Raw genomic sequence first — 14551 nt, forward strand, 5'->3', positions numbered from 1 at the left:
GCCTCTGGGTGTGGCCCAAAAAAACAAAACAAAACAAAAAAGAATATTCCAGGGTCTGGATTGATAGTACAGCAGGGAAAGCGCTCTCCTTGCACACACACAGCTGACCCAGGTTTGATCCTCAGCATCATATATGGTCCCCAAAGTCTGCCAGGAGCGATTCCTGAGTGCAAAGCCAAGTGTAACCTCTTAGAATGGCTGGGTGGAGCCCAGAATCAAACAAGAACAACAAAAAGAACATTCCAGTGTTGCCTTGGTGAGAAGGGTAAGCAAGAGAAGAGAATTGCGGAGGCTTGATATAATGGCAGGGATGTCACAGTCTCATTTTAGCTCAACAACACTGTCATTGAGCCAGAGAGATAGTACAGGGGGTAGAGGCACTTGCCCTATATCTGGCCGACTTTAGTTTGAGCCCCCAGTACTGTCAAGAGTTGCTTCTGAGCACTGAACCAGGAATAACCCTGAACACTACAAGGTGTAGCCCCAAAGCATACACTCTATCATTGGTAGGTGCGTGTGAGAAATCTGTGCCAGTGAGAAATCCAGAGAGCTACTCCCTGAAGTGTGAAGTAGCGGGGTTCCTGGGGAATGGCTCATCCACATGGGTCTCTGGATTATTTCACAGGCTTGAACAACAAACAATGCCCCCAAAGAATCAAACCCACATGGTACCAGCTGGGAGGATGCAGGTCTTATGCAAGGGGGGCTTCCATCCTCCACTATTGTCAAATCAAGACATAAGTCATTTCATTGACACTGGGCCAAACAAGTGGCTGTAAGGCCTGGAGAGTGAGGTGAGGAAGAAGTTCCTGGTTTTGAGGGTGTCTTGCCCACCTCAAAATGCCCAGATTCTCCACAGCTGCCTGAAGACCCTTTCCAACCACCCTCCACCTCCAAAGGCTTCTGATCAGTCAGAGGGTTTGCTTTGTCCAGATTTGGATAATTCCCTGCTGCTTTATTTCCCATGAGTGAGACCATGGGGTCTTTCTCTTTTTCTGACTTAGTTTTCTTAGCATGACACTGTCCTATTCCACCTGTGTTGAAGTAAAAGCAACATGCTATCTTTTCCTTGTGTGTGTGTGTGTGTGTGTGTGTGTGTGTGTGTGTGTGTGTGTGTGTGTGTGTGTGTGTGAGGTCTGAGCCGTCCGTGGCAATGCTCTGGGACTATCCCTAGCTTTGTACTCAGGAGTGATCCTTGGTGGTGCTTGGTGACCATATGCAGCGCTGGGGATTTGAACCAGGCTATGCTAAATGCAAGGATGCAAGGCAAGCATACTCCTGCTATGATTCCTTCAGTACACATATCTGAGTAGAAGTGAGTAGAATTGACTGGAGTGGCACAGTAGCTAAGAACATCATCAGTGTCTTTCTCTCTCTTTTTTTTTTTTTTGGTTTTTGGGTCACACCTGGCAGTGCTCAGGGGTTATTCCTGGCTCCAGGCTCAGAAATTGCTCCTGGCAGGCACAGGGGACCATATGGGGCGCCGGGATTCGAACCAATGACCTCCTGCATGAAAGGCAAACGCCTTACCTCCATGCTATCTCTCCGGCCCCCAGTGTCTTTCTCTTTACGTCCATCTTTACTCCTCTGCTTGTTTCCACATTTTGGCTGTTAGATATGCTGCTGCAGGAAACCAAAGGGCCTTGTACTTGTCACTTCTTTTCTTTTTTAAACAAGAAGTATTTTACTTTATTCAGACACAAGGTTGTCCAATTAAAAACACTTTATTCAGATATAGGGCTTTTCATAATACAGTTTTTTTCACAGATACAAAGTTATTCATGATTGAATTTCAGTTATGCAATGTACAATACCCTTCACCAGTACACATTTCTCACCATCAGTGTCCTAAATTTTCTTCCGCCCTCCCTCCTGCCTGCCTATGACTAAAAAATCTCTCTCTCTCTCTCTCTCTCTCTCTCTCTCTCTCTCTCTCTCTCTCTCTCTCAGATACATACATTTCCTCCATCCACTTTAGACACTGTTTTTTTTGTTTTTTTGTTTTTTGGGCCACACCCGGCAGTGCTCAGGGGTTACTCCTGGCTGTCTGCTCAGAAATAGCTCCTGGCAGGCACGGGGGACCATATGGGACACTGGGATTCGAACCAACCACCTTTGGTCCTGGATCGGCTGCTTGCAAGGCAAACGCCGCTGTGCTATCTCTCCGGGCCCACTTTAGACACTGTTAACTGTTTGGTTAACCTTATTTTACCTAAAACAAAGATTATCTCTGGTTAATTTGAAACTGAATCTGCCCCACCTGGTGGTGGTCTCTGTACCCAATAAAAACATTTCTGGCCGGCAGCTTGGAGGAGAGACAAAGTAGAAAACTGCCATACTACACATGTTTCATCCTCAGCCTGGTCTGAATTATTTTATGCGTGACCCTTCTTTAGACTGATTCACCTGGGCTTGGAGATAGGGCACGTGGGGTGATTTTACAACTGTTGTTTGCATTAGTATTACTGAAGGGCAAAAGTATCTCTTCAGCTTTGTACCAAGAACTAGGCTTCCTGGACCTTATATCTATTGAATTTAATATTAATCCCATACTATCTTTTATATTTATGTCCCACAAATTAGTAGATCATTCTATGTCTATCCCTCTGACTCCTTTCACTCAGCATAATATTCTCCATATTCATCCATGTATAAGCAAATTTTATGACTTTATTTTTCCTAACAGCTGCATAGTACAGCCACTATGTAGATATACTAGTTTCTTTAGCTACTCATCTGTTCTTGAGCCTTCAGATTATTTCTAGAAGAGTGCTGTGATGAACATAGGGATGCAGAAGATTTTTCTACATTGTGTTTTTGAGCTCTTAGGATATATTCCTAAAACTAGAAATTCTCAGACAGATATCTGCTTTTGGGTATTTATGAAGAACAATAATAAAAATAAAACCTAACTCCAAGAGATGCTTATTTTCCCATGGTTATTTTTTTTTGCTTGTTAATTTATTTTAATAGTTGTTTTGCATTTATATTGACAAAAGAAAAGAACAATCATTTTTCCTATTAAGTAAAAAGTGGCTTAAGGAGACATGGTATGAAAATGCAAGGAATATGATTCAGACATAAAGGAAGATGAAGCCCTACCATTTTCAAAAGCATGGACTAAGAGAAAGAGAATATGACATTGTAAAAAGCCAGACACTGATAGAATCAGTAAATATTGTAATGTTTTATTTGTCATAGGCAAAGATACTCCTTTCACTACTTTTTCACTTTTCAGATAGTATCCTAGAAATTTATAAAAATCAACTACAGGTTAGATTTCTGTTATAAAAATTGTGTTACATTTTCCCATCTGGCATGATCCTAAAGACAAAGTTCTTTGTTGGTTTTGGGCTTTTGGACCACACCCTGTGGCACCCAGAGATTTCTCCTAGCTCTTCCCTCAGAAATCACATCTGGCAGGATAGAGGAAACATGGGATAGCAGGGATTGAACCTAGGTCTGTCCTGGGTCGACCATGCTTGTCACTTCTTAATGCATGCCCTGGGTTCTGAGACAGATAACCTAGGCTTGGCAATGGCACTACTGATTTTTCTAGCACCTTCCTCTGTTCTTTTTGCTTTCTGAATGTCTGGATTTTGTTAGATTACACCTTGTTTTTTTTAATTTTATTTAAACACCTTACATACATGATTATGTTTGGGTTTCAGTCATATAAAGAACACCACCCATCACCAGTGCAACATTCCCATCATCAGTGTCCCAAATCTCCCTCCTCCCAACCCCATCCCTGCCTGTACTCTAGACAGGCTTTCTATATCCCTCATAAATTCTGTGTTATAGATTACACCTTGTTTTACTGAAAACAGATCATCCCTGGTTTCTTTGTATCTGTTTGCTTACAACTTGGTTCCACTCAAAATAAAGATCATCCCTGGTTGCTTTGTATTTGTTTGTTTACAACTTGGTTTTACCGCAAAACAAAAATTATCTTACACAAAAACCTGAGTGGAACTGGCTCAGGATAGCCTGAGATATCTGTCCTTACTCCCCCACCCAGGAGTGATCAGTGTACTCAATAAAAACAACACTTTTGGCAGACAACTCACACTCAATACGAGGTAGAAAATTTCCAGCTATATGTGTTTCACCATCAGCCTGGTTTGGATTATTTTGTGTGGAAACTCTGCCTCAAACCCAGTCACCTGGAAATTTGGTACATAGGATGATTTTACAGGTGCCTGTCGTTGCACACCAGATTCTCACTCACCAGTCCTTCCCTCCTTTATAATTTTGCCTGAAATATTACTGACACTTTGTTACCCCTAAGTCAGGGCCTTCTCCTCCTGACCTCTTCTTTCCACCACCCATGGAAGCCCATTTTTAATGATCACAACTTTTAGCAAAATTTCTGACCTCTGTTACTTTGTGTTGTCTTGCTTTGTGGGTCTGTCCTCCTTTAGGCTCTGACCACCTTCAGGGCAGAAACTTTTCCTACTTTTTTTTTTAAAGTTTTATTTTAATCTTTTTATTTATTTAAACATCTTGATTACAAATATGATTGTGATTAGGTTTCAGTCATGTAAAGAACACCCCCTTTCACCAGTGCAACATTCCCACCACCAATGTCCCAAATCTCCCTCCATCCCACCCCACCCCACGTGTACTCCAGACAGGCTTTCCAGTTCCCTCATTCATTCACATGATTATGGTAGTTCTCAGTGTAGTTATTTCGATAACTGCACTCACCACTCTTTGTGGTGAGCTTCATGAAGTGAGCTGGAAGTTCCAGCCCTCCTCTCATTGTCTCTGAGGATTGTTGCAAAAATGACTTTTATTTTTCTTAAAACCCATAGATGATTGAGACTCTTCTGCATCTCTCTCTCTCCCTCTGACTTATTTCACTCAGCATGATAGATTCCATGTACATCCATATCTTTACATTCTGGGTCCATGTTCAGGAGAGGCTGGAAACAAAGAGGGTTTTCGAGGAAGGACTACTTAGAGGAATGATTGTTTTCTAAATATTTGATATGCTTTTTGGGGGAGGTGTCCATGGTTCTTTCTGTGTTAATCCTGATAACAGGTTCCTAATAGTGCCCTGGCCGTTTCCTGAATAGCAAAATAAAAGTAATGTTAATCTGCATCGCATGGCAATTAGCATTGACAAATATTTCAAGTACCAGGAAGAAGACCAGCTGAGAGAGCAGACAAGGAAAGGGAAGCCAAATGCACTCTCTCAGCCAGTGCACTGGAGTAACTGGGAACTTGGTTTCAGAAGGAGAACACAAATTTGGGTCTCTCTCTCTCTCTCTCTCTCTCTCTCTCTCTCTCTCTCTCTTTCTCTCTCTCTCTCTCTCTCTCTCTCTCTCTCTCTCTCTTTCTCTCTTTCTCCCCTCTGTCCTTGGATTGCTCTGATCTCAAAGCAGCGGATGAAGAAGACACCTTGATCTCTCTCTCTTTTAACTCTAAAAGCATCTTACTCTAAATAATACCACTTATCAGTGGCTGATATATCAAACATATGTCCTGTATTAAACGTAGTAATCAACACAGTCTCTAGAAATCATGTTTCCCTACACACACACACACCCATGACACCTCCATGCAGTTCCCCCACTGTCTTCCTGCCACAGGTGTGCAAACACATTAAGCGTTCCCTGCCAGCACTGCTATCCCTTTAAGAGACCTCACTTGTTACTACACTGAATGATCATTGAACCATATGAGGGTCAATAAAGAAATAAAAGAGTCCCTGGGTAGTGACTCGAGTACAAGGAACTTAATCCCAGTTCAGTGTCTGTGTCCATATGCTGCTGAGTCCACACACAGCTTCGGCTGGCCCACAGCTCTCAGGATGGTCTCAGGAAGAATCATCAAGCTGGTGGTCTACGAACTGCTTGAGTTTGTAGCCTTCTCTGTTCCCACCTTGGTGATTATGGAGAAGTTCGCCCAATCCTACCAGCAGGAGCAGAGCCAAATCGAGAGGACACATTATTGGCTGATTGTTTCGTGTTCCATTGCTTATGTGGCTTCCACCACTCTGCTGATCTGGGTGCCTGTCAAAGTCCTCCTGTATAAGAAGCGGCACCTGTACAAAAAGATTAAAGGATGGTGAGTCCCAGAATTCTGCAGCCAGGGGGCTTAGGTGTGATTTGAAAGCGATCTGCCTAAGCATCACATGCAAGGTTGTTTGCAATAAAAGAGGGTCCAGGGCCGGAGAGATAGCATGGAGGTAAGGAATTTGCCTTTCATGCAGAAGGACAGTGGTTCAAATCCCGGCATCCCATATGGTCCCCTGAGCCTGCCAGGAGTGACTTCTGAGCTTTGCCAGGAGTTATCCCTGAGCGCTGCTGTGTATGACCCCCCCCAAAAAAAAGAAGAAGAAGAAGAAGAGGGTCCATGCTTTGAGGTGAAGGGGGGGGAAATCACCCTACTGTTTGTTTTTTTTTTATGAAGGTTTGAATAATAGTTACTTTTATCATGTCGTTATTTTTACTTCCTGATAACAAATGACAAGTGTTAGGCTGGGAGTAAGCAGAACCCGAACCCAGGATACGAACAGAATACAAACCCAGGATAGCAAACATTAGACCAAATTTCTCTGTTTGAAAAATCTTATTGTGTTCAGACTTAATGAACACAGTCATAATTGTAAAACTACAGACTCTTGTATAAAATTTAGTCATGCTTATTTTTCATGTTGCATTTTTTTCTTTGCAGTTCTGAGGTATTTTTTGAACATTAACCAACTGAAATTTGGGTATATTTGGTTCCATTCATTAGGCTTAAAACAAAATTTTCTTGTTAAATTATCTGACCTTGATGGAGGAGGGAAAGATACTTCAATAGTAGAGCAGAAATATTTTAAGTACAGCAAGATTTAATATGCATTTTCCTCGTAGTTTAGCAAATAATTATATTGAACCTTGTAAAGATTGTGAGAGCAAGTACCTCTGATACGAATATATTTTTCTTCTTCAATCCTCAGATCTGATTCTTGCTCCTCTCAGGTTTCTTTGTTAACTTTTTTTTTTTCAAACTTATCTTTCTTATTATCACTATAATTATTATTATTGTTATTGTTATTATTATTTGGTTTGGGCCGCATCCAGTGCTGCTTAGGTGCTATTTCAGGCTCATTTCTTAGAGGTCACTCCTGGTAAGCAAAGCATGAACTATAATTTTGTGTTTGCTTTTGGACCACACCCTGCAATGCTTAAGGATTATTCCTGGCTCTGCACTCAGGGATCACTCTTGGCAGAGCTCGGGGAACCAAATGGGATGTAGAGAATCAAACCCAGGTAAACCATGTGCAAGTCAAATGTCCTACCCACTGTACTATCTATCTTCCTTTGTACTATAATATTTTTGAACCCTCTCCCAGGACTATTGGCTGAAGTTTATTTTATTTTGTTTATTTGGGGGCTTTGAAAAAGATATGCAGAAGGCCTAGGGGCCTCCTTGAGAATTAATTATAGTCAATTGAGCTGGCAATTTAATGCCAGTGCTTGTAGATGCAGTGGCAGTATTGAGATTACCTGAACCACCAATAGTGTTGCTGGAGACTCTAGGGCCACACCTGTCCATGCTTAGGGGTCTCCAGGGCTGTACCCAGAGAGATTTAGGGGCACCATATGCTTCCAGAAATTGAATTCAGATCATGCTTATGCTAGGAATGCTCCCTAACCACTATACTCTTTCCTGGTGCCCTGATCTTGGATTTAACAGTGCAACAAGGGTCTGCAGAGATGATTCAAAGGGTTGGAATTCTTCCTTTGCATGTGGGATCCCTAAGTTTGACCTGAAGCTCCACATGATCTCCTGCTTGGTGTGAGTTTCTTATTGCCTCCTATTTCCTCCCCCAATAAAGATAAACCGTATAGAACATATCTTAAAAAAAAAAAGCTGGGACCTTTAACCCAAGCAAGGGCATAGAAATAAGAGATGTGGGTCAAAGCAATAGTACAAGTGGTAGGGAGTTTGCCTTGCATGCAGCTGACCTGGGTTCATTCCTCATATTCCATAAAGTCCTCTATTCCCCACCAGAAGTGATTCCTAAACTCAGAGCCAGGAGAAATCTCTGAGTGGGGTGTGGGCTCCTCTCTCTCTAAAAAAATAGAAATAAGAGATACAACAGTAGAGCTGGAGGGAAGGATGGTACAGGTGATAGAAGTGTAGAGTCATCAACACTGTAGGTACTCATAGCAGACAAGACTCCAAGAACCTCACAGTAAGCTCATGACAAACAGAGATCTTTATAGGTTTTCAGAAATAGACTGTTATGTAGTTATGACATTTTTTATTTGTTTTCTTTTTGTTTTAGGGCCACACCTTGACATGCTCAGGGCTACTCCTGGCTCTGTGCTCAGTACTCTTGGCCATAAGGGACCATAGAGAATGCTAGGTATTGAACCCAGGTCAGCCATAGGCAAAGCAAATGCTTTGCCTGCTGAGTTATTGCTCTGGACCCTGTTAAAATAATTTTAAATTATTATTATTTTGGGGGGTTATTGGGAGTTACACCAACATTGCTCAGAGCTTGCTTACTTCTGGCTCTGCATTTAGGAATTATTTCGGGGGGGGGGGGCTGAGGGTATCCTAGGAGACTCTGGAGATCAAAATGAGGCAGTGTGCAAGGCAAATGCCCTTTGCTATGTACTATCACTTGGTAGTGATGGTTTTTTCATCAATGGAGTTTTCTAAACTTCTACTCAAAGGCCAAGGTCAGGAGGGTTTGGAGCAGAGTGGGCCCCTCCCTCCTCAGTTCTAGGGTCCCTTGACTGTCTGAGCCTCTACACTGGGCTGGAGAACTTGGAGAGAACCAGGCAAAGGAGCAGAGGAGCAAATCATGATAGCACTGGCCACCTAATCCAGGATAGCTCACTTCAGCTTTCTTCTTGTCATTGACCCCAATCCTGGGTCCCAGGCTCTGAATATTATTCAGGTCAAAGATCTACCCACACCACAGATTATTTAATACATCAATAAGCTATTTATTCCTCTCTGTTCATCACTTATGTGCTATAAAATTTCCAGATATCATTTTTATTTCATTCACTACCACACAGTTAAGGAAGTAGGAAGTATTTCATGAATGTATTATAAATCCTGGGAGGAAATTCCAAGGGAGTTTTAGCAACTTTTCCTGTCAGTTAACTGGCAAGTGGAAGAGTCAGACTTTAGAGTCATTGAAACTTCCAACTGGTTCCAAAATGCCTTTTGGAAGGATGGGTCACCAATCTTGAGGTACTAGGAGGAATCTTGTCTTCATCCTTGTCTCCTTTTGTATGCCTGGTCAGCATTCTCCCTACACTAAGGTTTTCTGCCCTATGCCAACAGTCCCAGCCTTCAATACTGCCTTTCAGAAAATACTCTTCTTCACTTTCATTTCTCTATGTGGGTGTGGTACATCCTAAGTGAGTTACAGAGTTATAAATTGATGACAAGTTATATAGGTTTTCAGCGAAACTCTGAACCTCTTTTCTAATCACCTCAGTTATGAGTGGCCTCATATTATTTATCTCCTCTTGGCAAGAGAAGATAAAGTTGCTGAGCATGGTGAGTGTTATCCTACTAGGTGAATATTATCCTGATGGCTTTGTGCACTATGGAATGTACACTTGATGATAAGCCAGGAAGGCAGGTGTTAGAAGGAGAAATAAAAACTCAAAGAAGTAATGCACTTGGTCAGGTGATCGATTAGCTCATAGGCAGAAGAGGTGGGATTGGTGAGCTTCAATCTCTGTGGTATCTGTCCTCTATATCATGAAACTTTTCCTTTATTATTTCTGCCTTTGAATCTTAGTGTTTCATGAGTAAAGGAAGCTCCTTTAGAGGAATTAGGATACATTTTCCTCAAGGATAGGTACATGGCTAGAATGAAGATGTGGAAATTTAATTTATGTGGGCATTAGAATAGTTTGACTATGTTGCTATAACTTGACTTATCTATGGAGATGATGCAAAAGTAATGGTTATTATAGAAAATAGAAATTCAACATGTATTATTTAATTTTTTTGTTTTTGGTTTGTATTTTTGTTTTTTTTTTTCTTGGCCAAACCCGTTTGATGCTCAGGGGTTACTCCTGGCTAAGCGCTCAGAAATTGCCCCTGGCTTGGGGGGACCATATGGGACGCTGAGGGATCGAACTGCGGTCCTTCCTTGGCTAGTGCTTGTAAGGCAGACATCTTACCTCTAGCGCCACCTCGCCGGCCCCTACTTATTTTTTTTATTTAAACCATTGTAATTGAAAAAGTTATTGATAGTTGGGTTTTAGACATACAATGTTTCAGCATCAATCCCACCACCAGCATCAACCTCCCTCCATCAATGTTCCCAGAGTCCATCCCACTCCATCACCCCAAACCCAACCTCCTAGCATAACAGGCCTATATTTAACATTGGTTGTTAAAGTTTGAGTCTCATGATTTCATTGTTGTTACCTCTGGTTTGGATATTTAGTTCTGTCTTTGCTTAACACAACCAATGTACCTGAGATCCCCTTGGACGCTGAACCCTATCTTTTCTTATCTGTCTTTCTCTTCTTCCACTTTATTTCTTTCCTTCTCCTTATACTCTGGGGCCCAGACGATCCCCCATTAAGCCATTGTATTATTTTATTTAGTTATTTTAAACATCACATTTAAGTGATATAATCACATGGATTATTTTTAAAGATGTCTTAGACCAATTTTTGTGAAGTTTTATGTGAAGCTTCTTAGAACCTTAATACTCACAGATATCTGGAATCCCTTGAGAAGGTTGCACATTGTCATGTGGGATCTTAAGAGACTGATGTTATGAACACTAATCCTGTTAGTAAAAGGTCCGCTTGGCCACAGAGGTTGCTGAAGGTCTGAGTTTAAATACATATCCCAAACCAAGCATGAGAACTTATATGAATTCTTTCCATTCTCTTATATTTTCATGATCTCTTTCATTCTATGATTTTATAAGGAAAAAAAAAGAAACAACCCAGGTTCTTCACCAGGGCATTGTTTTAAGAAGCTAAAATGGGCCAGCGAGATAGAACAGAGTTTAAGGGTGCTGGCTTAGTATACTTCTAAGATTGGGTTGATCTGCAACATTCCATATAGGCCCTTGAACACTTCCAGGAGTGATCACTAAGCACAGAGGCAGGAATAATCCCTGAGGACTGCTGCGTGTGGCCCATTACCCTGACTTTCTCACACACAGAGAGAGAGAAAATAGAAGCTAAATCTCATGTTCCTTCTAGACTGTCTGGCACGGTAGTATGAAAATATGTGCTTCTTTCTCATATTGAATGTAATATTTCCACATTAAACCTGATTAAAACATCCTCAGCATGAAGGAGCAATAGAAGAAAAAAATTTTTGCCATCAATGAAACTCTTTAAGTTAAGAAAGACCATGGGCCTGGAAAGATAGCACAGTGGGGAGAAGGACATTTGTCTTTCATGAGGCAGACTCAAGTTTGATTCTCGGCATCTCATATTGTCCCCTGAGCATCACCAGGAGTGGTTCCTGAGCTCAAGAGTAAATCCTATGCACTGACAGGTGTGGGACCCCCCCCCAAAGAAGAGGTCTCTTGTCCCCCTTTTGAATAAACGAGGTGGATGGGGGAGAGCATCGATAACTGATGAAGCATTTTGCATTGACACAGTCTTTTGTTGTCTGACCTCACCTTATGCTGGGAAGAGACCATCCTTGTTCTGTGTAGAGTTGGGGAGAGTTCCGGGCAGTGTCAAGGTGGGGTGCTCACCTTACCCAGGGCTCTTTACCTGGTCAACCACTTCCTCTTCAGCATGAGTCTCCCATCTGAGGTATGACATGAGGCAGAAGAGCCCAGGAGATGAGCAAGCAATGAGGAAAAGCTGCATAGAAACACACACATGCAGACACACATATATACACATGCATGTAACCACACATACATGCACAAGGCAAATGAACACACAGGCATGTCCACACACATGTCAATCGCCCTCAGGAAGAACAACACTTTCTCTGGTGTGGAACTAGACCATACTGAAAGTTGAAGCCAGAGCAGGACCAAGTGGGGGGGGGCACAGGAAAATTGTGGGGTTTCTTTGTCTGCCGAGGTAGCCAGCATCACAGGTTGGGGCTGCTCTGGGCTCCTCCGGGGAATAATCCATTTGAGTTTGCAGCATTAGGAACCCCACATAGAAAAGAGTCTCATCATTTGAAGCAATGTTCCACATGGGCTAAATAATGTCTTCATGTCTTCATTAATGTATTGTTGTAGTCACAGAAATGTGGTGGGGGCAGCAGCAGTTGCCAAAATCAATGAAAAGAAAATATTAGCTTACAGATCAGTTTGGCCAGAGTGTCAAAGTTAGTGACAGATCAATAGTCAAGTCAATGTCCTCTGAGAGCTGGACTGTGTGCGTCATGTTCTTACAACATCATTGATGGCTTCTTAGAGATGGAATTTAAGCAAAACCATGTGTAATGTAAAAATGTCATTTTATTCTGCATTGACCAGAATTTTTTTGTGTGAATTTTATAACAAAAATAAAGTGAAACAAACTATTATCTGAAGACCACAGCACACATACTTGCCAACTGTTGAGATAAATGGGGGTGGATGCATATTTAATTTTTTCTCATAAGAGTTCAGGAGCTTGACTCATTCATTTGGGGCTGTACCTGGCTCTGCTCAGGGATTGCTCCTGGGACTCAAGCCATTTGTGGTGCCTGGGAGCAATGTGGAATTGGCCACGTACAAGTCAAGCATGTTACCCACTGGACTATCTGACTGTGGGGCCAGAATTGATGTTGCACTGCCAGGAACCGGGAACTCACCCTTACTAAATTTGGGTCTTTCATCCTAGGTCATTTCCCAGTAGAATCCTTCCTTCTCTTTGTTATGTTTCTCTTTTTGTCAAATGCAGATGTGCACTGGGCTCTGGGTATAGGACCTCAGCTCCACTTCTGTGGAAAACAGTGTAGGTCCATTAGTCCTCCAGCCTTTCTGTACTGTACTTGCCTCCTGCATTACCTCCAGCATGTCTGCAGCTTAGGAGAGGTGTATAATAGGTTGAAGTATGAGTGTGTTGCTCATCAGATGCATTCCTATTCAACAGCCAAACTGCAATGCCTTATAGTTCCAGAAGTAGGAGGTGGAGGTCGCATAGTGACATCTTGGTCCTTCTGAGGCTGAGCAGTGGCAGTTGCTTCAGGCATTGTCCTGGGTCTTGGGGGTGAGTGGGTGGGGGGATATTCCTTGGCAAATGCTGTTATTTCCAACCTGCCTTCATCCTACTACTGTGTACATATTCTCCCAATCGCTATTCCCTTTCCTACTCTCTTAGGGTTCATATTTGGTGTGTGTTGAGGGCATACTCAGCAGGGCTGGTGTGGGGAGGAAGTGTTGAGGATTGAACACTTGCCCTGCTACACATGTGATCTATACTTACATCTCATCCCCACCATTTGAATATTTTTTCTTTATTTATTTTTATTTTTATTTATTTATTTATTTATTTTGTTTTTTGGGCCACACCCAGCGGTGCTCAGGGGTTACTTCTGGCTATCTGCTCAGAAATAGCTCCTGGCAGGCACGGGGGACCATATGGGATGCCGGGATTCGAACCAACCACCTTGGGTCCTGGGTCGGCTGCTTGCAAGGCAAACACCGATGTGCTATCTCTCCAGCCCCTCTTTCTTTTATATTTTTAAAGAAATATATCAGGGTCAGAGTGATAGCACAGCGGGTAGGACATTTGCCTCGCATGCAGCTGACCTGGGTTCAAAACCGGCATTTCATATGTTCCCCTGAGCCTGCCAGGAGTGATTTCTGAGCACAGGAGCCACAAGTAACCCCTGGTAACTCAGATTAATTCTGGCGCTGCACTCAGGAATCACTCTTGGTGGTACTTGGTTGACCATTTGGGATGCTGAAGATCAAACACAGGTCAGCTTCATACAAGACAAGTGTCCTATTCATTATACTATCCTTCTACCCCACTTAAAAATACTTCTTAACTGAATCACTGTGAGATACACAGTTAGAGTTGTTCATGATTGAGTTTCAGTTAATGTTCCAATACTTTTCACCAGGGCACATTTGATTCCTCCAATATTCCCAGTTTCTTTCCTGTCTCCCCACTTGCCTGCCTCTATGGTAGATATTTCTCTCCTCTCCTCATCTTCTCTCTTCTCCCTTCCTTTCCCCTCCTCTCCTTTTCTCTCCTCTCCATTTTTCTTTTTAGTCTCTGTGGTTTGCAATACTGTTATTGAAGTGGTATTCTTTCAGCACCCAGTAGGGTGTTTGCCTTGCATGTTGCTAACCTGGGCCAGACACTGGTTTGATTCCCAGCATCCCATATGGTCCTCTGAGCCTACCAGGAGTGATTTCTGAGCCCAGAGCCAGGAATAATTACTGAGTGCTGCCGGGTGTGGCCCTCAAACCAAAAACAAACAGCACTCAGTTCTTATCCAGAGATCATCTCCAACTCCCCTGTCACAGTTCTCTCTTCTCTCAAGTAGCTTTACCCACCTGTTTTCTGGCCTAGATTCCCCATGTCTTACAGTCTCCCTTAGTGCTGCCCATCACACCCTCCTGTCTCAGTTAGCAGCCTCG

The 14551-nt window shown here is 42.5% G+C and overlaps 1 protein-coding gene across 1 annotated transcript in view; it reads left to right on the forward strand.

Moving 5' to 3' along the window:
* Positions 1–5818: 5818 nt before the first annotated feature.
* Positions 5819–14551, forward strand: part of TMEM236 (transmembrane protein 236) — a 30016-nt gene continuing 21283 nt past the window's right edge. Inside the window, exon 1 of the mRNA XM_049777531.1 lies at positions 5819–6075. Within this exon, the coding sequence (XP_049633488.1) occupies positions 5819–6075 (257 nt within the window). The remainder of the gene's footprint in view (positions 6076–14551) is intronic.

The sequence above is a fragment of the Suncus etruscus genome, chromosome 7 (assembly GCF_024139225.1).
Source record: "Suncus etruscus isolate mSunEtr1 chromosome 7, mSunEtr1.pri.cur, whole genome shotgun sequence".
In the NCBI taxonomy this organism is placed as follows: domain Eukaryota; kingdom Metazoa; phylum Chordata; class Mammalia; order Eulipotyphla; family Soricidae; genus Suncus; species Suncus etruscus.